The 22,743-nt window shown below is 45.7% G+C and overlaps 1 protein-coding gene across 1 annotated transcript in view; it reads left to right on the top strand.

The window, feature by feature from the left end:
• Positions 1-9,228: 9,228 nt before the first annotated feature.
• The window catches only part of HS1BP3 (HCLS1 binding protein 3), a gene marked incomplete at its 5' end in the record, with an annotated part of 56,016 nt that continues 42,501 nt past the window's right edge, over positions 9,229-22,743 (top strand). Inside the window, 2 exons of the mRNA XM_084262011.1 lie at positions 9,229-9,269; positions 14,186-14,351. Of these exons, the coding sequence (XP_084118137.1) occupies positions 9,229-9,269; positions 14,186-14,351 (207 nt within the window). The remainder of the gene's footprint in view (positions 9,270-14,185; positions 14,352-22,743) is intronic.

The raw sequence follows: 22,743 nt of genomic DNA, 5'->3' as shown, positions 1-22,743 counted from the left end.
CACCTGAAACAGATCCCAGTGCTCCCAGAAATGGGTCCCAGAAACACCCTGTTCTTCACTGATCAGCACAGAGGAAGATGCTGAGCAGGTCAGAGTCTAATTTCAAGCAAGAATAATCTCACTGTGTCTAACTGGATCAGAAAGCTGGTGCTGCTTTATTACAGCTTTAGGATGGCACCCAATGACATCGTCATCAAATCCCACAGATTTCAGAAGCTGATGTGAAGCCTGGTGAAACCCAGAGCCTGACTGCCAGGCACCTTCTAAACAAGAGTCAGAGCATCTGATTTAAAATGCTTGTTGTAAAAAATCTGTGAGCAAACCTCATCTCCTGGATGAAATGTCTTTGATAGGACAACGGGTAATGGCTTTAAACTGAGAGAGGGGAGATTTAGATGAGACATTTGGAAGAAATTCTTCCCTGTGAGGGTGGTGAGGCCCTGGCACAGGTTGCCCAGAGATGCTGTGGCTGCCCCTGGATCCCTTGCAGGGTTCAAGGTCAGGTTGGATGGGGCTTTGGACACCCTGGGCTAGTGGCAGGTTGTACTGGTCACACTACGAGACAGAGTCATACTTACAGATTTCCTTGGACAACTGGGTAACTCCATCCTGGCTTGCTGTCACCAAGAACTGTTTGTATCACTGTAATCTCTCTCTCCTACCATCTGTCAAAATAGTTATCTTGAATTTAAAGCAAAGTAGAACTAATGCCACTCAGTTTACCAAAACACCGGTATTGTACTCCCCATAGACTCCTGTCGCACACTGGAGGCACACAAGGAGTGACTGGCCTACTGGCAAGCCAAACCAAACAGCTACCTGCTGGGTTTATGCTCCAGTCTTTCCCTTAGAGGGACGCAAATGCTGGCCTCTTGCCTACTGAGCTGCCAGGTTTTTACAATAGTTGGAGGAGTTGAAAGTTGTCCAGCCACCTCCTCTTCTGCTGTATGTGGTTAAAATTGGCCATCAGGTTATTATAATGTTATTAGGTGGGGAGCAGACAACCAGACTGGCAGACACATGGAACAACAGAGCGAGCAATTGCCATTTTTTAGGAAGAGATGGTGAAGAATAGCATACTAACACCCTTTTTCCTCCCACCCCCTCCTCTTTTTCCTGTTAATTCAAAAGGTTTAAATTTTTACATTTGGGAGAATTTCAGCCAGGTCCAGAATCACACATAAAATGGAGAAATTGTTCCAACAATGTCTCTGAAACATTTCCTAACTGTAAAAAGAAATCCAGGAACAAAACCTGGACAGTTCTAGAACAAGTGGCTTGAACCGTGCTACGACAGGTAGTTCAGCAGAAGAGCCTGGGTCTCCAGGAACCTCAGCCTTTTCTTACTCCTGCAGACAGGGTCTTCATAAAGAGGAGCCATCTCCACATTTCACACAGGTAATGGACAACCAGGAGTCAGCACCAAAGCCAAGCAGACCTTGGGCTCCTTTATCTCCAACCAAATAAATTAGCATGGATATAAGCACCTCCAGAGCTTATTTGATGGGAGGAGGGAAACCAAAGCCCAAGGCCCTTGGCCATCAGCTTTCGTCAGGTGTGTGGGGAAGATGTACTTGAAAAACTTGGCAACATATCTGGGAGTCAGCCTGGACACTTGTGCATTTATGGACTGTTCCTTCAACCCTCCTTGACCTGTGGAAGGACTTTTTTCATCATGTAAAGAGTCAACTACCCCAAAAACAATCCTTTGTCTTTGGAAACTATACAGACACTGTATCTGTCTACTGTACATGTGGGTTTGAAAAATATAAACAATTTTCTGTATTGCAAGGCTTGGTTTTATTAAACTGGGGCAAACCAGGAAATCTCATCTTTTCTTCCTCACTGGCTACCATGAAATTTATCCATGATTTACCTAGAACCTCCAAACTTAAGAAAGGCAGAATTTTAATTCTGGGGCTGCAACAGGTCAAGAGCCAGGTTTATCTTTCAGCAGGGATTACCTATGGTTTCTACTAGATCATTCCTGACATGCAGCTCATCATATTACAGGTTAACTGTTTAAGGGGAACTGGAAGCAAGAGGCATAATGAAGAACAGCAATATAACACTCCTCCCTTCTCCCCACAATAAATCTATCCTGAGTTTAGGAGGTGTGTAGATTAAAAGACTGCCTTGACAAGCTATCAACAGCCTTACCACATCACATAACAAGAGCTAACTTTAAATCTACCAGTTTGGCTACCTTTGAAACTCACAGAGAAGCCCAGTCCTAATATAAAATCTCCTAGTGGTTCACATCTGGGTTTTGTAATTGTCATCTGAAAACAAAGAGTGGTAGGAGTGATAAAGTGACTGGTCAAGTCACTGGAATCCTATTACCCTAGTGCAGCCTTTTGCAGTAATTAAATAATATTGTATTTCTCCTGATATGAATCAAGGCTGAAAAAAGGTTTCATGTTCAGCTTTAAAACAGTGTTTTCATAGCCAATTTATTTGGGTTTTAAATATGTTCCTCTGCCCTTGCTTTTTTTCACACCGTTTTTTACTATACCCTAAGCAGGGCTCTGATTTCTCCTCATTCTGCCATGATTACAGGCAGAGTCCTCTGCCAGGGATTCAACAGTTGGTGGATGATTCCTCTGTGGCTTATAAACTCACGGCTGTTGGCCTGCTGTCTTGGGGGGGATGAAAAGCAAATCCAAAAGCTGCCAAGAATCACACCCAAGCAGGGATGCAGTGCTGCAGGATGGTCCCTGCTTAGTGGCCAGGAGACAGACATGACCCTCGGACAAGTTCATGAGGTCACTGAACTTGGCCCTGACGGAGCCCCTGTCCCCCTGTGCCCTCATGGGGAACAGAAGAGGATTAAACTGTGGGGCTGCAGTCCGTTGGCATCAAACTGAATGAACTGAACCCAGCCATAATTTAACAGGCTTTGGGAGGTGTCCATCCTTGCTTTAACCCTTTGTGGGAACTCAGGGCCTGCAGAAGATGGCTGGTAGGCAGTCCTTCAGCACACATGGTGAAGGCTACCTGGTGTAAAGCTGCTTTTTCCATGTCCTAGCCACAGCTGAAGGAACGAAGAGGACCATCCCCTTTACCTCTCAGGACTCCTCAGGTCTCTGCCACAGCTGTCCTCCAACACACACCAATGGCAGCTCACCAGTCTGGCACCAAGCTGTTCCCCAAGGAGTCCAGGACCTGTTGACAGTTATGTCACAGGCACAGGACCATAAACTCTGCAGATCTCCTGGCCATCTCACAGGTGTCAGATTATAAGGTCTGCAGCCACTTGCCAGCTTCTGAGCCACCTGAGCTGGCCCAAGTCTTTGCAAAAACATCTTTCATGTGGTTTTTTTTATGTTGCCACAGGGAGAGCCAAGAGCTTTTGTGTCATTCTGGCAAAGGAGAACAAACGTGCCCGTTTCTGAGTGCTGGGGAGTGGGATGGTTACTGCTTCCCCATCATTTCTCCTTGTATTTGTTTGCCTATTCTGCCCTGGGCAAGTGGATAGAGAATGATCTATTCTCTGGCAGAAAAGTGTTCTCTGTCAGGTACAGGGAGAGGTCATCAGGAATAGGAGCTGTAGGCTGCTGATTTCTAAACTTTTGTGTTTCTTCTCCCCCTTCTTCACCCCACTCCCACTTGGTTCCCCACAACTTCATTCATGTTGAGGCAGGTGGCTGAGAAAATGCCTCTGGGCATTTACACATTGTCAGTGTAAGGCTCTTACAGTTTACCTACTGAGAGTAAAACTGTAGATAAAAACATCAGCACTAGTTGCAAACACGGTAATACCACTGTCTGGCTTCAGCGCTGTAGAAAATCCCAGTGTAACTGGTCCCAGAGTCAGGTTTAGAGCTGAGGGTTCGACTGGACTCTGGGATCGCCTGTGCAAGGAGAGCTGGGCAGTTGGCTCCCAGAGGGTGAGAAACAGCTGGAGGTTGCAGTTAGCAGCAGCCTGTCCTCAGTCTATAGGTTGTATTTGAGTGCTCTCTAGTGGACAGAGAAGTGAGTCCAGAGGCAAACACGGCTGATGCTCACCAGCCCAGAGCAGAAGTCATGATCGCCTGGGTGTCTGCAGTACCTACACACTGTGGGGCTGTGCTGAGTGTCTGGGAGCAGGGGTTTGGAAGGTGGTTCAAAGCAGGGTCTTCTTGAGCTGTGGCCCTGAAGGGCAGAGGTTTGATGCAGGAACGGTGTGGGGTGATGGGGGATGCATGCCTTGTCTGACGCCTGCAATAGGAGGTCAGGCACAGAGCGCAGGGTGACTTCCCAACCCCTTCCCCGTGACACCACCTTTCAGTGCTTCTCCTTGCATTGAAGGAAACACCTGCATGTGCAGTCTGCAGGTAGAAGAGCACATTGGCACTGTGGAAGGAGAGTAGAAACCATTTTTGGTCCCTAAGTGGTATTTCAGCTTCAGATTAGATTTAGAAAAAAATTTCACTGAAAGAGTTGTCAGGGCCTGGAACAGGCTGCCCAGGGAGGGGATGGAGTCACGGACCCTGGATGTGTTTAAAAAAAGGATAGAGGAGGTACTTAAGGATATGGTTTAGCATAAGACAGGAATGGTTGGACTTGATGATCTTAAAGATCTTTTCCAACCTTGTGATTCTGTCATTCTGTGATTTAGTGAAAAGGTGTAGAAAAATTATGCTATCAACTCACCAGCCACGCTAGGAGCCTTCTGCTCTGAGGGAGCCCTGCCAGTGCTGGACACACTTGCTCTGAGGCAAGATAGCGCTTGTTTGATAACACAAAGTGATAACCCATTAGACACAGACTACTTCAGTGTGTCATGAAGGGTTTTATCTCTTGGAAGTCAGCTCAGGGCACAGGCTGACAAGCATCAGGTGATTACATAGTGGGTGCTACCAGCTCAGCTGAGGTGTATTACTGAGCCCAAATGTTCAAAAGGTGTCCCAAAATCATGAGATTTATAAAGATACTGTATTGCAGTTGGAATTTACCTATATTAGGCATCTGAGTTTTGAGTTCTGAGAATAACTTATCACATTTTCCTTTTATTTCTGTGAAATAATGACAGGTAAAAGATTTTTGATGATGGTGAAAACTGAAACAGCTATTTAAGTCATGGAACGGCTCCACCAGTTATGGAGGGTTTATACATCTCTCCTAAAATTCTTTTTTTTTTTTTAAACCTGGTTTCTCCATTACCCTGTGTTTGGGAGGCTGCTATTTTAGGTGTTCAGGATGACACCATCTGTCAGCAGGAGCACGTCTTACACAGACACCGCCTAGTGCTCAGATATCTTGAACACAAATGAAGATCCTTCAACCACCTACTGAGCTTAATTACTTATCTGCCATTCATTCTTCACTTTCTAGAGGCCTTTGACTGAAATCAGACTGATTTCCTTTCCTTTGAGCATGTTCCACTTGGAGTAGTCATTTTTGACCTTGCCTTACGTAGTCAGAAACCACTGAGGGTCTAACAAAGTACCACACATGCCTGCAGTAAAAAAACAGGAGACTGTATGTGAGCAGTTATTCTATATAAATTCATTAATAGTTTTGTTACAGAGATGCTGAACCTATGCCTAGTGTAGGATACTGAATACTGACTACATACATGGATATGTTGATCAGCTTTTTCAGGGTACAGAAATAGAAATCAAGGGGGGGGAAAAGAATGGATAAAAATAAACCAAGCAACCTACTAAACTGGTCAGTGCTGTAGAGTTGAGGCAGGACAAAAAGCCATCAGTCTGAAAGATATGTCCTGAAACTTCAGATAGCTTCTTTCTCTTCCCATTGCTCATATACAACCGAACTGAGGCAAGGAAGACCCATGAGGGTGAGAGGAGCCGCTGAGGGTATCCCAAATATCAGTAGGAATTATAACTTTATTAATGATGACTGTTACTGGTATTGGTTCCCAGATTCGCTGCACATCCCATAAGCCTCCCTCTGCGGATCTCCAACATCATGCACAGCGTGGCCTGGGTGCAAGGTCTGGCTCATACTCATCAACACAGTCTTTTCTGTCAGAAAATAAATAAACAAATAGATGGGGAGAGGGGAAGCATGTGTGCAGTGGAAGACATTTCCTATGTAGCATCCAAAGCAACATGGGAATCAAACTCCAAATATTCTGGGAGGTTGCTTCTGAAAAAGGCAAGGTTTTTGCTTGGCTCTAGCAAACAGCTCCAGCAGCATATTACAGTTTTCTTCTGTCAGGTTTGATTTTGTCCACCTTTTATGCCACGTTTCACTGAGAAATGCACTCTGCACAGTCACCATCCGATTAAAGCCCCTACCCCAACCATATGAGTAAGTCAGTTGATTCTTTCCACAACTTCAGAAGTTAGCGACACCGAGGCAGTTGGTTCATATTCCAAACACATGATGCTTTTGATGATATGGGCTGTGGAGTTACAAAAATGCCACATATGGTGAGATTTGCTAAGAAATCAGAAAAATAGGCAGTGCTTGGACCTCTTCACACATATACCAAGATAGTGCACATAACTTCTCCAGGTCAAAAATGGAGCCCAGCAGCAAACCAGGCCCTAGCAGACCTTTCTCTTTGGGTATAAAAGCCCCAGTTTTTGAAGCATCCTCATGTGTCATTCACACCTCTTGGTGACACTGGGATGGACATCGCTCAACGACCGTGACAAGTACTGCCTCAGCGGGCACCCATGGCTCAGGTCCTGCTCTATTTTTCCTGTCTCAGGCAGCAAACTGCCAGCTGCTGACTCCATGTCACTATCTGAATAAATTGGATTATCCAGGAAGCCAACCGAGGATAAAAATGCCACTAAAGAAGTAATTCATTTAGACACATAACTATTTAGGGTATACCTATGCTTTCAGAAACTCCAGACTAGAGCTTGTTAACCCTTCAGAGGCCATATGAGAAAAGCAAACCGTGTTTCAAAAGCATTTTCCAGTGGTTCACAGCAGTTCTGGCAACCATGATTCCTGTGCCAGGAAGGCTTCAGCCATGTGTTGGTATGTACACTCTGCTTAACAAAAGGTTTCCAGTGGCAATAGCCAGGGAGAAAAAACAAGCAGGGTGTAGGAAGGAACTCTCCTTAAGAAGTCTCCACTTTTTGTTTGTTTTCAGTTTCATGCTCCAGGCTTCTCACTTCACCAAAAGCAGCAAAAGACCGTTCTGTATCTGCCACCTTTGGATCTTCTGTTTTTTACAGACTTCTACCACATCCCCAACTCCTCCAGCTGTTTGTTTCTGGGAAGAAAAGCCCTAATTCACAAACCATGTCCTCTTTTAAGGGATGTTCTTCTCTGGAGGCACCCCTGGACCTCACTGCATACCCACTTGCGGTGCAGAGTTTATTTGTTGGGCAGCTGCACTGATGCAGTTGTTTGTGGTGAATGGAGCTAAATCCAGCAGGTGGCAGGTCACAAGTTGTGTTCCCCAGGGCTCAGTGGTGGGGCCAGTCCTGTTTAACGTCTTCATTAATGATCTGGACAAGGGGATTTAGTGCACCCTCAGTATGTTTGCAGATGACACCAAATTTGTGAGAGTGTTGATCTGCTGGAAGGCAGGATGGCTCTGCAGAGGGACCTGGACAAGCTGGATCGATGGGCAGAGGACAGCTTTATGGGGTTCAACAAGGCCAAGTGCCAGGTCCTGCACTTGGGTCACAAAACCCAGGCAGTGCTACAGGTTTGGGGCAGAGTATCTGGAGAGCTCCCTGGATGAGAAGGACCCGGGGGTGTTCGTGGACAGCCAGCTGAACACGAGCCGGTAGTGGACCCAGGTGGCAAAGAAGGCCAACGGCATCCTGGGCTGTATCAGGAACAGTGTGACAAGCAGCAGTAGAGCAGTGACTGTACTGGGCTCTGGCGAGGCCGCACGAGTGCTGTGTTCAGTTTTGGGCCCCTCACTGCAGGAAGGATGTTGAGGTACCGGAGCGTGTCCATAGGAGGGCGCACCTCCACCTCTGGGGAAGGGTCTGGAGCACAAGTCCTATGAGCGGCTGAGGGAGCTGGGGCCTTTTAGTCTTGAGAAAAGGAGGGGGAGACATCGCTCTCCACAACTACCTGCAAGGCGGTTACAGAGGTGTCAGGGTTGGTCTCTTCTCTCGGGTGACAAGCGATAGGATGAGAGGAAATGGCTTAAAATTGCACCAGGGGAGATTTAGGTTCGATATCAGGAAGAATTTCTTTACTGAAAGGGTTGTCAGGTGTTGGAACTGGCTGCCCAAGGAAGTGGTGGAGTCACCATCCCTGGAGGTATTTAAAAGGCATATAGATTAAGTCCTTAAGGACATGATCTCTAGAGGTGGGCTGGGTAGGGTTAGGCTGTGGCTAGACTCGATGATCCAAAGGGTCTCTTCCAACCCAGGCAAGTCTATGATACCATGATTTTCTCATACTGCCCATCAGCTCCCTAGTTACCTACTGTGAAGCTGAAGTGTGAGCAGCAGGCAGCAGAAAGCTGTGCTCGGTGCAGTTTTCCTTTCCTCTCGGCGCTTCCCTGCAAAACCTGTGCACCTGTGCAGGGAAGCACGAAGAGTAAAACCCAACAAACACCACTCAAGCGCACACAGAAGTGTTAAAACAGAGCTGGACCCCCCAGGCCAGCTGTGGGTGTCAGTGAGGGGCACCAGCGCAAGCAGCTGTTTTGCTGTTTTCTCTCCAAAATAAAAGGTAGGAGCAAACAGCATCTCCGAGCAGCCCTGTGGCCCGGGCAGCTGGGGCCTGCAGTGCCGTGCTGCACTCTGCCCCAGAGGAGGGCAAAGGGCTGCTGCAGAGGAGGCACACAGCCGACCGGCTGGTTTTATTACAGCCAGTGCTGTCCAACAGCATCGTGACGGTTGTTTCAAGGCAGATAGAGGTTTGCGAGCTCTTTCGGCTTAGGAGGGGGGCACACGGGTGTCGCCGGGGAATGTTCTGCTCCCCTGAGGGGACGAGCAGACAGTAAGGTAGTGGAGCTGCCGCGCCAAAACACCCGCCCGTCGGTGTAGTCGTGGCCGAGTGGTTAAGGCGATGGACTAGAAATCCATTGGGGTCTCCCCGCGCAGGTTCGAATCCTGCCGACTACGAGTTGGCTTCTTTCTTTTCCTCCCCAGCTAAGGGCGTTTTTCCTCTCCCCCACTTCCCCCCGCACCCTTCCCAGCCATCGGTTTGCACTAAGGCCGCCCGCCGGCAAACATCCGGCAGGGCAGCCGCTGCCAACCCGAGGGAAGGGAGGCGGGACCCCGTGCAGCCGGACGCGGCCTGCCCGCCCGGGCTGGGGCCGATCCGGAAGGACTCAGAGCCTGCGCCATGCAGCACAGCCCGGCGCCCGTCGTGCTGGTCACCACCAGGTACCGTGAAGGGGCAACGAGAAGCGGCTCTGCCGCTCCTCTCAGTTCCGCCAGCCCTTAAGGGCGCTGCCGCCTCGGAGCCGCCCGTCGCGGGCCGCACAACCGTCCGGGGAAGGGAAGGAGCGCGGGCAGCGGCGCCTCACGGGGATCCCGGGGCGGGCGCGGGCGGGAGCCCGATTTCGGCGGCGGAGCTAAGGCGAGGCCGAGTTTGGCGGCGGGCGGCTGATGTGTGGATGTGGCCGCGGGACGCTTCGGGTCTGTGGGGCTCCTGGAGTTAAGCGGCATTTCAGGGCCGGGAGAGATGGCAGTTCCCGTCTCGCCTGTCCCGTGCGGCAGCGGCCATGGAGCCCGTTCCTCCTGTGGGGACTCGGGGTACTTTCCCTTCTCGGCTGACACAGCTGGGCACGCAAAGTGCGCCCGCCCTCCGGAAACGTATTTTCTTGGGTGATATCTCCAGACAGGTGAGGAGGAATTAAAATTCCGCCTGAAGTGTAAATTGACGTCTGTGAGGCGTGATGTCGGCAGTGCCTTCAGCCGACCTGTACCCTGCTCACTTGTCCACCGGGCCGCAGAGCCCACCTGACTAGAAGTCAGGCCAGGGGTGGGCAAGTAAGTGTCCTCGGCTCTCCCGCCTCTTGGAACCCACCCTCGGTGGGTGCAGCAGTGCTGTTTCCAGTCACGTTGCATTTTTAAAACCTGTTTTTTTTCCCCTCGATTACTCCCTTCAAGAGAAATTCCTCAAGATGAAACCGCTTGTGGCCATCTTCCAGAGAAATGATAGACATCTCTTGGGTCTTTTTATCTCTTTGGGATATTTGAGACCACTTGAAGGCAGCTCCCTGTTAGACATGACACGAGAGAAACAGAACTGTTGATTTAGTAAGGTTTTACGTCACACATCGATCTAGGACAAAAGTAGCAACTATTTGAAATACATTAACTTCAAAGCTGCTATTTTAATCCTTAAATATTTGGCTGTATGGGGACTTGACTTACTTTGGAGTGGTGGCCTTGAACCTTCAAAAGCGCCTGAGTTCAGTCACATACATGTTTTGTAAAACTGTTTTTATATTAGGTTCAGCCTTGGAAGTGGAAATCTCAACACCTGCATTTATTTTATAGTCACTACACTTTACCACTTGCAAATTGTCCCACTGATACTGGAATGTTTTCAGTGATAATATTGGATACATATGAAGGTGTGGGATTAATGCTTTTGCAAGTGAATATATTTACTGTTTTGTGAGATGATAGCTGTATAGTTGTGAGCTTTTTCACTCTATGTATATGGGTTTTGGGAACAGGATTCCTAGTTACTACGGTAATGTAAGTAAATAATAATCTGCATACTCCTAGTTAAACTATACAGAGAAATAAAAACATCTGTTGGCTGATTTGTGTCTGATATTTTTGACTTCTTTTAATAAGTAAACTAGTTGTGCAAGTTTTTTCTTCTGTTAGTATGACCTGGGTCATTAGAATTTGGCCCCTTTTGGAGTCACCCATAGAAGGAAGAGAGTTGTTGGAGCCGGGTGCTGCAGTTCAGGCTGACTTTATCACAGCAGAAAGTGCAGAGTCCTCTCTTCTGACCACACAGGCATAAGAATAAAGTTTCTCGGGTCACAGTGCCTGCATCCCTTACTTTGCTTTCTTGCTTAGCAGTGGCTGCTTTCCCACTCTGCCATCTTGGCCTTTCAGCACAGAAAGCAGATTAATTAAAGCACGAAGACTCTACATTATCACAGATCAAAAGACAGGACTGAAACTGTGGAAGCTGCTCTGCTCAGCTGACCTCTGTATAGTCTCCCCTTCCTCCCTCCTGTGCTGCTCCTGCATGATCTGATTGTGCCAGCTCAGTGGTACTGGTATGAATGGTGTCGTTGTGCTTTAGGAGAGTTTACCATGTGCCCAGTTCTTTCCCCATCCCTCTGCACTCTGTACAAAAGTGTAATTTAAAGATGCACAAGCCAGATTTAAATAAGGATTAGAAGCAATAAACCTCCATGTCCAATTTAAACAATCAGCTTTCTCCTTTTGCTTCTTTTTTAAAGCTACTAGTGTAAAAATAATTGTGTTTGAGTTGAAAAATGCAAGGAAACTGTCTTCTGTCCTGGGATTTGTAGGCGCTGCTTCCGTTTGAATAACGACCACAGTATCAAAGGAATTAAAACTCTGGAGGCTGGTTGTTTTGAAACTAAGGCATTACAGGAACTAGCGTGGGCTTCGGATATTACACAGCATCTGTCTCAGCCTCCCTGCTGATGTCTGTTCATTTAGAATCATTTTTATGTCAAAACCCCCCCCACAGAATCCTGTTGCTATGGAAGAGACAACAGTGGAAAGAGTGGTTTGGTTTTGTGTGAGGTGATAATGAAGGTGATCACAAGGTGTAAAGCAAACAAACAAAAAAGTAGTTGCTCCCCCTCCCTCTAATTGCTTTCTATTGCAGTCATTTTAGCAGAAACTTTAAACAACTTTAACCTGTGCTGTGTAAGGTACTTCCTAATCTTATGACATATTTAGAACTCCTTGATGCAGCACCTCTTACAATGAAGTTACTGTACCATCTCAGTACATGTACGTGTAGTTGGTATTTTAAGTTAAATATGACCATTCAGGAAGGATGGTTTACTGGGGTTTCTTTTATTTGCATCAGAGGCGAAAAACACATTAATTTGTCATTTACACTCTGTGGCTGTTAACAGAAATTAGTCACTTCAGAATACCAGCTGACAGACATGTTTGCTGTCATAGCTGCAGTCACGACTTTGCAGTGACATCTGGAGAGCATCTCCTCTGTTGCAGGTATGTTCTAAAAACCCCAGATCCAGCTGATTTTACTGCTGGGTGTTCTTTGAGCCAGCACTGTGGCTGCCACTGCAGGAGGCAGCACTCCAGGGGATGACTGTAACTTAGGGGTTTGACCCGGGTTTGACAGGCTGCAGCGTGAAAGCCAGGCACCTATGTGTTTATACAGAAGCTCTGTTGATTCTGTTTACAGCCCAACAACGTGTAACTGTCTGTTAAATTCAAGTCCTTAGCTGACATAAATTGGTAACAGAGCAAACAGAATGGCATTTAGGTACCTAGGTGATAGTAGAGCTGTTGTTGAAGTCCAAATATGTTAAATATGGCTTGCAAAGAAGACTGGGTGCAAAATTGGGCCCGTGCCCTTGTTTCGTGCTATCAGATTTATAGAGAGCTCTCAAGATACTCTCTCTAAAAAACTTTTTCTTCAGTTTTGCATTGGAGAGTCAGAGATTGCCTTCTTGGGAAAACTCAAGTTTCAAAATAACTGGTCAAGTTTTAGCATGATAAGAAGAGTCTTTTGAAACTTTGTTTGAAAGTTTATTGTTTAAATCTCTTTAAATTTTCAATTTTTGTGCCTGATGTATCCTTAGGTGAAGGGCACCAGTGTTAATGAATTTAGACTTCCTAAAGAAAGAGGCAAGAATTCTGTTAGACACCTCTGTAATCCACAAGAAGACCAGGGAAGATGAGAGTTAACTGTAGCTATATGGGGATTGAAGAAAAAAAAAAAACAAACCAAAAAACAAAGCAGAAAAATGTTTGATTAAAAGAAAATTAGAGGAATTTTTAAACAGTACCTTCTGATTTCATTAAAAACATTCTCACACAGGAAGGATGCAGTCGATGTGTTCAGAGAATATTCATTGCTCTGGATGAGAAACTTCCTGGTTCTGGCTGAATATTAGGTTCCAGTGACAGTAGCAGTGAGGGTGCTGTGGCTTGGTACAGGGGTAAGTTTGGGAAAAGCATCACTGATCAGTTCTGGTCTCCAGTCTACTGAGGCAGCCTGTTTCATTAAACATACTGACCTTTTGTGCCACAACAGCAGCTGCTCAGTCTTACTCATGATGTGTGAGCACTATAATATGATCCTGGCATTCTTTTTGCAAAAATGTCATAAACAATTCCTTGGGTGGGATTCCAGTGGGAAGGGAGCACCACAGTTCAGTGGATCTGAAGTTAGCAAGAGGGAAAAAAAAGCACTGAGTAAGCTGCAGCAGCCTCACCCTGGTTGCATTTTCCTTCAAGAGGAACCATGGGTGGTTCTGACTGTAGGTAGCTCTTCGAGATTAGTGCTGGCTACTCTAACTGGGTGTGAAAGGACAGGTAGTTTTGTTTCTAGAAGGACTTTCTGTGGGAAGGCAGCAGTACTGTAGATAATGTACCCTTTCTGCTATTTGGCAACAAGACTGTCAGTCAGACCAGAAGGCAGCTCAAAGAGATCATGTATTCCTTTGACTTGCTCAGTCCTGATAGGTGTTTCTCTAATTTTCGACCTCCACATATACAAAGTGTGGTTGGCTTGACAGTCTGCTCCAGCATCTTCTCTTTCTGTATCAGGCTTTAATCATTGGCTCTTAACAAACCTCACATTATCCCTGCACTCCAAGCAAGCTCCTTCATCCTTTCATGGCCTCTTTCAGCTATTGTCTCTGCAGTTCCTGAGGATGTACCAAGACAAAGGAGAGGTGAATAGGGATTGGTGTGGATTGTAGTGAACAGACCTTGCCTTCAAAACAGGCGGTGATGAGAATGGCCAGGACCTTCTCATCTGCCCTGCTGGGTAGGACAGCACCTTCAAGTCCTGTGAGTGTAGTCCTGTTTTGAAGGAATCCCCACCTTCTCTTCACAGAAATTATATCTTTCTGGCATTTTTTTCTGCAGTGGCCAGTGGCGGATGCTTTGGGATAGAGTATAGGAAGCAGGCCATCTCCAACTTGGCATTGTTGCCGAGTAGGAACAGTGTTGGGGTAGGATCTGTCTGATGTCTTGCTGGAATGGGAGTCTTTGCACTGACTTTCTTGAGCCTTGAACTGGATCCTTGGAAAGGGCCAGTTAAAAGTCTTCATGGCAGTGCCTGAACTCTGCGTGTGTTTTCTCCCCAGGCAGATTCAGAATACGCACACGGGGCTGGATTTGTCAGTGCCCGAATACCAGGAAGTCCGAGGGAAGATGATGTCTGGCCATGTAGAGTACCACATTGTGGTTGTTACCCGACTGGCTGCCTTCAAATCAGCGAAGCACAAGCCTGAAGACGTAGTTCAGTTCATGGTAAATGTTAAATCAGCGCTGCATTAATGATCAGCCTTTTTTTCTTTCTTAATCAGCTTTGATGATTTTGGTCCTGATGTACCAGATACTTTGATATCACATCCTCCTTGGGTCAAGGTCCTTGGTAGGCCAATGCAGTCTGTCCCTTTTCTGCAGTAGGAATATTTTAATGTATTAATTGAGATTTTTATTCCAGGAGCTCAGAGCAAGCAACATTGCCTGTTTGTTCTTGCCTTTAAGACACTTTGCATTATAGGTCAACAAATAAAAACCCAGACAAGCTTTTTAATAGTCCTGTTACAAAAGTAGTTTATCTGATAGATGTTTCAGTACTGGGACTTGGTACTTAAATATGTAATAGTTTACTTCCATGGAGGGAGAATCTTGTGGGGCAGTAAGAGGAATTTATCTTGCAGCAGGTTTGCCTTGATGGAGTTGGTGGAAAAAGGTGCATTTAGGGTACATGCATTTCATTTGGTCTGGTTTAGCTTTTCTCTGTCCATTTGATATAAGGGGATTACAAGGGGATACACCCTGTTGTATGCTGTGAACATTTCCTTTTTTCACGTGTTTTGGGGATAACTGCCATGTCAGAGCGGTATGGGTGCACGGTTATCTGATAGACCATTGGCCCAAGTGTAACAATCTGTAGGAGATAGCTGATAACTGGGTATTTACACAGCCTGTTTTGCAGATAAAGCCATATCTGTCAATGCTGTGAAGAGGTGCATGGTGAGGAGATCTCATACATTTATTGTGCTCCTTTTGCTGTGTATAACTTTATGATAAAAGCAGCAGTGCTGATACAAGAGTCTCTTCTGTTCTCCCTCCTTGTCCCTGGCTGCTCGTTTTCGCTCCTGCAGTGCTTCCTTCCTGTGTGCCAGTGTCATGTGGCTGTTCTGCAACGTCAGCTGAGGAACTGGTCTGGCTAAAAATGGGTATCTGGGGGGTTGTTATTTAGCACTAATTTATACCACTTTCTTCAGCCTGCAAGTTGCACAGCCCCACTAAAGTTTGTTTTAGGACAGGACAAGGGCAGATAAGAGAAGGGGATGTGGAGTTGCTTTTTTTTCTGCAGCAGTGCCTGCTTGCATTATGTAAAATTCCCATGCAGCTTTGTGCAAGAAACAACCTGAATAAACCCGACGTGTTAAACTGGGCTGTTGTCATCAAACATTTTGCTTCACTGAAGAAAAACTAGATTGTCATCTTGTCTACAAAGAGAAGAAACAGACTTTCTACTGTGGCCCCCCTGCTTGCTGAGATTGCTTATTCACATCTCTGCTCTCACTGGGAGGGTTTTCAGCACTTAGTTGTTCTTCTCAAGTGAAGTGAACCTTTCTGATTTCTTCTCTGGTCAGAACTCCTGACATTTCATTCTTCATGAAGAAGACTGGTGTAGCTTCACAGGATTTATCTCATCAGATATATGATATTTTTGTGTCTGAGAGTAATTTAAAATGATGAGCTGGGAGTTTAGAGGTTGGATGTTTTGCATTGATTCATTCCAATGAGCCTTTTCTATTATGAGAAGAAACAGACAGATTCACCTGTCCTAACTCTGTAAATTGGTTATTTTAATCTGAGTCTGTCCTTGCTCTTACAGTCGGCATGGAAAAGGGCAATGAGGAGATTAATCCTCTGGAAGTGCCTCTCTTCTTTGACCATAGAGAGAAAGTATTCTACATTTTAGACAGCTGGGGTGGAGGGCTTCAACTCCAACCTAAAATGCTTAGGGCTTGAGTTGCACACAACTCAGTGCCTGTACTACCAGAGGTACGCTTGGGTTTTCCACTTCAAAAAAGGTTGTAGATCTTCCACAAGTCCTGTGTGATATTTTCCTGCCCCACACAAGCCCCTTGCATACCCCAAAGCATCTCAGATGTCCTGAGATGCCTGCCTGTAGGCAGAGCAGTCGCCTCATTGCGATTAGATGTCCACATGTGCTGTGAATTCCTAAGCTCCCATCCCAGTCAGTGAATTACTGTTGAGAAGAATGGAGCTGAGCATCTGCATTGTGAGGGAATCCACTTTGCTTAACACATGTAGCTGGTACCGTTTGAGAAACCCTAAGTTATCCTACATGTCTGCATAGAGCTGGCAGACATGACACAGGACATGAAGGCATTGACACTGTTCTGGAACAGAGTGAAGTGGGACACTGTACACCATCCAAGATACTACTAGTTGCCTGTGTTCATGTGAGTTTTCAGTCACATCTTGCCAAAATGATAAATTTGAGAGGCTGGATAAAGAGGTCAATGTCACATGAGATGACAGGTAGGTTAGAGAAGACGAGTAGGTGTGGTAGGATTTTCATTGCTCTGAATATATTAATCCAATTTTGTCTACCTGAGGAACCAGGTTTGTGTTTTAAGACCCTTTGACTTTCTTTTTCTTCTCCTCCTTCCCTTCTTTCTCTCCACGAATATTAGCAAAATGGATTTTCCTTGTCTAGCTGTTCTTCCTCCTGCTTGCAGTTGAAGTGACTGCTTTCCACACTCTCGTGCCCTAGGTGGCAGCAGCGAAACTGTCTTTGAGCAACCTCATGCAGCGATGTGATTGAGCAGCATTTATTGCTCATTTCAGTATCTCCTGGAAAAAGATGGTGAGCAGGACAGAGTGTTCTCTAAGCTAGCTATGATCTCTGGGCTGCGATTTAGACCATGCTGGATCGAGATGTTATGGGACTGTGACCAAAACTAGATGAACATCAAAAAGCAATTTCAGGTCTGACCTGTGGAGTTACTAGCCTTTACTGTGGGTCTGAAATCCAGAGCTTCCTGTTTCCCAGCCTTAAGGAGACTGTGCAAAATCAGTATCACAGTGGTTCTAGTAACCGAAAAAGGAATTTATTTCTGTGATAAATTTCATATCTAAATTCTTTAAAATGGGAAGGATTTTTTTATTTTAAAAAATGCTGTTGATAAAATAGCAGAAATTAGTTGTAGAACTGCTTAACCTTGAGGTTTTATTTGATAACTGAAGGAAAATTCAGCTGCAGTTCTTTCAAAAGTCAGAATCCTCTTGCTCTATTGAAACAATAAAATTGTTTTTGCCTTTGGTACTGCATGAGAAGTACTCCTGCAAAGGGAGGATATAATTATTGCCTGTAGATCTGCCATTTTCTGTGATAAGGAGAAAAGGTTTTACTTATCTCAAATGCATTTCTTCTAGACACATCTTGCCTTTTTTAGCAATTAACTGCTCTCTTCCTAGCCTTATTAAGAATCCACGCAAATCTGTAGTGCCTTCTCTTTCTACTTGTGCCCAATTTGCTTCTTTATTACAAGTTACATTTGTTAGTCAGGTTCTTTCTTTTTCAAAGCTGAGCAAATAACTACCAGTGTTTGATAGGCACAGCACATTCTTGGGAAGAATTTACTACAGAACTGTCATCTTCTCATAAAAAAGAGGGAGCGTAGGTACGTGGGTGTGTAGTCATCTGTGTTTTCATCACTGCCTGTTTGCATATGTTGTCCTTCTTTCTGTGGGCCTCAAAATCTCTGCGTTGGACACACTATTTCACAGCCATACGTGTGTGTTGTGGAGATAAATTCCTTCACATTAGAAGCTCTGTGTTGCAAGGAGTGGGGAACCCTCCTCAGTGTAGCAATAGGTTCAGGAGCCGTTAGGAGTTCATGTTGGTTGAAAAGAAATAGCAAAGTGCCTGCTCTTCTGCTGGGCAGAACAGGTTGGGAGAACAGCATATGTCATGTAATTAAAATCCACCATAATGCACACCCACGAGGTCACCAAGCAACATTCATTCTGGTATAGCTTGAACTGGGAGTCTGCAAGTGAAAGTGTGGCTGCTGCTCTGTGAGAAGGGATGCTTTTGATTCCCGAGTCCAAAGCTGGTGGTTGTACAAAGGACAATGCTGCTGTACCTCTATTTTGTGACGGTGTTAAGAAATGGGCTCTGTAACCAGAAGGTCGCAGTAGCCATCAGAATTTCATGAAATACTATCAAATCAAGAGTGCTCTTCGCTCATTTGCATTGGCTGGCCAAAGGGCTTGAGTTAGCTCTGAGATCGTCATTTCATTGAAATCCTTCCAGTAAATATAAAGCATATGAAGACACGTTTGAGGTCAGAAATGGGGCATTAAAAGGAGCCTAGGGAAAGGAGGCATGAAATCCCATTTAATACTGAGTGGGATCAAATTCTCCTCCGCACATCTGAGAGTCCCAGGGTTGTATCCTACAGGCATTCTGGTGTGAGTACTTTCATGCATGAGGTTCTCCTGTAGAAGGGGGCAAGGCACATGTATGAGATTTGAAGGATTAACAGCAAACTTCAGGCTTTCCCTTTGAACTTCCCAGTGGTTTTCTTAACCTTCTAGCTATATTTGATCATATTCAACTTACTTATTTGTTCCTGGTGCAAAAAATATTCAAACCCATCCCAGTCTCTCTCTGTTCTATGTTGGTTGTTAATTGTTACAGGCAAATAAGATCTTGACCTGGCAAATATGCACATGCTTTATCGTATTTGCATGATTAACTCCTTTGAAGTGAAGTAGATTGAGACTTTGATATTGGGACTTGACAGAACTCCTTGAAGTGCGTGCACTCAGGCTGACTTACAGGTGGTGGGGGTTTAGCTCCACGGTATTCACAGAGTTCAGTTGGAGGCGTAGAGGGGGAGAGGATAATTGGAGGATCAAGACCTGGAGGAAGCAGGCAGCAGAAGAAAAATATGTCGAGTATTAATCAAATTGAACTTTGTTTTCTTAATAGGAATTATAAAATGGCTTTTGGAGGAGTTGGTTTTTTTTTCCTGACATTTTAGGCCACATGATGCATTGAGTCTTTTCAAAGGGTTGTGAGTGGTAACCAAGAAAATAAATAATTTTGTTACATGCTGATCTGCCTCTCTCCTGGAAAACTGTCAGAGGATGGCAAATTGAAAGGGCCCACAATGACCATGGTAGAGCAGTGATCCCTGACTAGAAAGGTGTGAGAGAATGCCCTGGGTAACATGTGGCACACAGCCTGAGAAAATACCTTGTGAGACTTGTCCAGCACTGTGTGAGGCCCTTGCACCACTGCTTTGACCCAGGGAGACCCAAGCCGTATTCTGGGCTACATCCCCAGAAGCGTGGCCAGCAGGTCAAGGGAGGTTATTCTGCCCCTCTGCTCTGCTCTGGTGAGACTCCACCTGGAGTACTGAGGGTCCCCAGCACAAGAAAGGTATTGAGTTGCTAGAGCAAGTCTAGAGGAGGCCACAAAGATGATCAGAGGGCTGGAGCACCTCTCCTGTGAAGACAGGCTGAGAGAGCTGGGCATGTTCAGCCTGGGGAAGAGAAGGCTCTGAGAAGACCTTATTGCAGCCTTTCAGTACTTGAAGGGGCTACAGGAAAGCTGAAGAGGGGCTGGTTATCAGGGATAGGACAAGGGGTAATCATCATGCCTTGAAGTGAGCACCTGAAACAGATCCCAGTGCTCCCAGAAATGGGTCCCAGAAACACTCTTGACTGATTCCAAAGAAAGCCTACCAGATCAGCATAGAGGAAGACGCTGAGCACATCAGAGTCTAATTTCAGGCAAGAATAATCTCACTGTGTCTAACTGGATCAGAAAGCTGGTGCTGCTTTATTACAGCTTTAGGATGGCAACGAATGACATCGCCATCAAATCCCACAGATTTCAGAAGCTGATGTGAAACCTGGTGAAACCCAGAGCCTGACTGCCAGGACCTTTCTAAACAAGAGTCAGAGCATCTGATTTAAAATGCTTGTTGTAAAAAATCTGTGACCAAACCTCATCTCCTGGATGAAATGTCTTTGATAGGACAACAGGTAATGGCCTTAAACTGAGAGAGGGGAGATTTAGATGAGACATTTGGAAGAAATTCTTCCCTGTGAGGGTGGTGAGGCCCTGGCACAGGTTGCCCAGAGATGCTGTGGCTGCCCCTGGATCCCTGGCAGGGTTCAAGGTGAGGCTGGATGGGGCTTTGGGCACCCTGGGCTAGTGGAGGGTGTCTCTGCCCATGGCAGGGGGTGGGAACTAGATGTTGTTTAAAGGTTCCATCCAACCACAATCCATTCTGTGATTCTACATGCATCAGTTTGAGGTTGTTTGACTCAGCCAGTCTGAACCCCAAGGTTGAGATGGCAGTAGCGGTGAGCGAAGATGGAGAGGAACCAGTAGCAGCCAGGGTTTGAGGCAGAGGGAGAGCAGGCAGAGCCTCAGCTCTCAGCTTGCAAGGGCCAGCGCTGGGTTTAGGTAAGGAAGGAATGGTGTGGGCTGGAGGTTTAACATCTTGCCTGTGTGGTAGGTTATCCCAGCAGAGGGCATCCCCACACTGCTGGATATTGGCTTGCGTGGTGTGCTGCAGGCTTGTGGGAGCCGATTAGCATGCTCCGGATACAGCACTATCACACTTCGTATGCTGTGTCGCCTGTTACGGGTGGTGTTGTTGTTCAGAGCCCACGCAGAGTCACAAAGGCTCAATTAGCGATAGGATGTGGGGGTGTGCATTTACTTTAGGTTCAATGGTGTAATTAGACATAAATTGAGATTTATGAATAATTTACAGAGTTTGATAGAGGAGGAATGAAAATTAAGTGAGGAAAGAAATAAGTTTGTATGTGTCAGTTCAGTGTTACTTTTTTAGTATTTTAAAGCTGTTTTTGGCATAGTCTTGTTGATTGGCTGCTGTCTTGTAATGCTTCAAGACATTAATTTGTTAATATTGAAATTAGATGTTGTTAGACTTTTATCACAAATCAGACTTCATTTTTTTTTCTTCTGAGTGAAAGGAAACACTTTATTATTTTGAAAAAGTACCAGTGAATTCCTGGCTGCCTTTATATTTGTGCTTACACACTAGTTTTGGGAGGGGGTCTGGTTTTTTACCCTGTTCGCAGTGCTACTGGGACCTAGCAAACTAGAAACGTACAGCAAATCAGAAATTCCAGAATTGCTTTCCTCTCTTTTTTGGGGGGTATCTTTCAAAGGGGAGATGGTCTTATTCTGGGAACATCTCTGTATTGCTAACATTTGAGTGCTTGACTGCTGAATTGCATATCAGGGGCGTACTGTTGCTCTCACTGACTTCTGTTGCTAGGAGGAGACAAGTCTAGAATTCCTGTTTTTCTGTTGACTTAGGTTTGGGTTTTGTGCTTCAGATCTTTCCTGTGGAGCTGCTTGGTGTTTGTGACTGGATGCTGAACCCCTAGTGAATACAGCTGAAATGCAAATATTTTTCATATTAACTAGCATTGATAATTCCTGCAGAAGGCAGGGAAGCATGAAAGCTAAGGAGGTTATTGCTTTTTACGCCTACACTAATTTAATAAACTAGTCAAGGTGTATCTATTAATGTCAGGACCTGTTCTCTGGCCTGGAGGGCAGTTAGCACAGTCTGACTGCATCCATGGTATGAAACTTCCTTACTATCTGCAATGGGCAATGTTACCCAAACTGGCTACTGAGTGGTCTCTACACCAGGCTAAGTCTTGAACTGAAAAGTTACCTGGAAGAGTGTTGGCTGCCCAGGGTCAAAAACGTGCTGGACAATGTCAGGTTGCAGTAGACACCATAAGGTTCCTAATAGACAGTCTCAGGTTCCAGGGCCTGGGAATATGTCCTGATGCTGTTTAATTTGCCAGTATAGATGCAATTCATAGACTCTGGGTTAATCTATAATTAATTCCCCTTCTACTCTGTGCTTTTTGCTGGGTTGACTTTCTTTTATTACTGTATTGGTGGATGAACTTGGCTTTCTTGCATACCAAGATGTAGTGCTTGAGGCTGTCAAGTGGAATTCACTCCACTACAGTTCACCAACGTATGTGTCCTGGTTTGAGCTGGGATAGAGTTAATTCTCATCCTAGTAGCTGGTACAGTGCTGTGTTTTGGATTTAGGAGGAAAATATTGTTGAGAACACACTGATGTTTAGTTGTTGCTAAGCAGTGTTTACAGTGACAGACTTTTCCACTTCCCAGGCCCTGCCAGCGAGGAGGCATGAGCCTTCTGCAGGAGGTGCACAAGAAGCTGGGAGGGGACAGAAGGGGCACAGCCAAGGCAGCTGACCCAAACTGGCCAAAGAGATATTCCATACCACGCAGTGTCATGCTCTGTATGATACTGGGGTGAGCTGGCCAGGAAGGGCCACAGCTTAGGAACTATCTAGGACTCTGGTAGTGAGCAATTGTGCTGTGCGTCACTTGTTCTGTATAGTCTTTTATCATAATCATCATCATCGTCATCTTCCTTTTCTGTCACTTTAAACTGCTTTTCATCTCAACCCACAAGTTTTACTCTTTTTTTCAGTACTCCCCCCATCTCACTGGCTGGGGGCAGTGAGGGAGCTGCTGGCTGGTTATTTTAGACAATGTGTCACAGGAGTGTAACAGCTGAGCCCTGGTAGAGGGAGGATCTGT

The sequence above is a fragment of the Gallinula chloropus genome (assembly GCF_964237585.1).
Source record: "Gallinula chloropus genome assembly, chromosome: 3".
NCBI classification, from domain to species: Eukaryota; Metazoa; Chordata; class Aves; order Gruiformes; family Rallidae; genus Gallinula; species Gallinula chloropus.
This window is presented reverse-complemented; position numbering and strand designations above follow the sequence as displayed.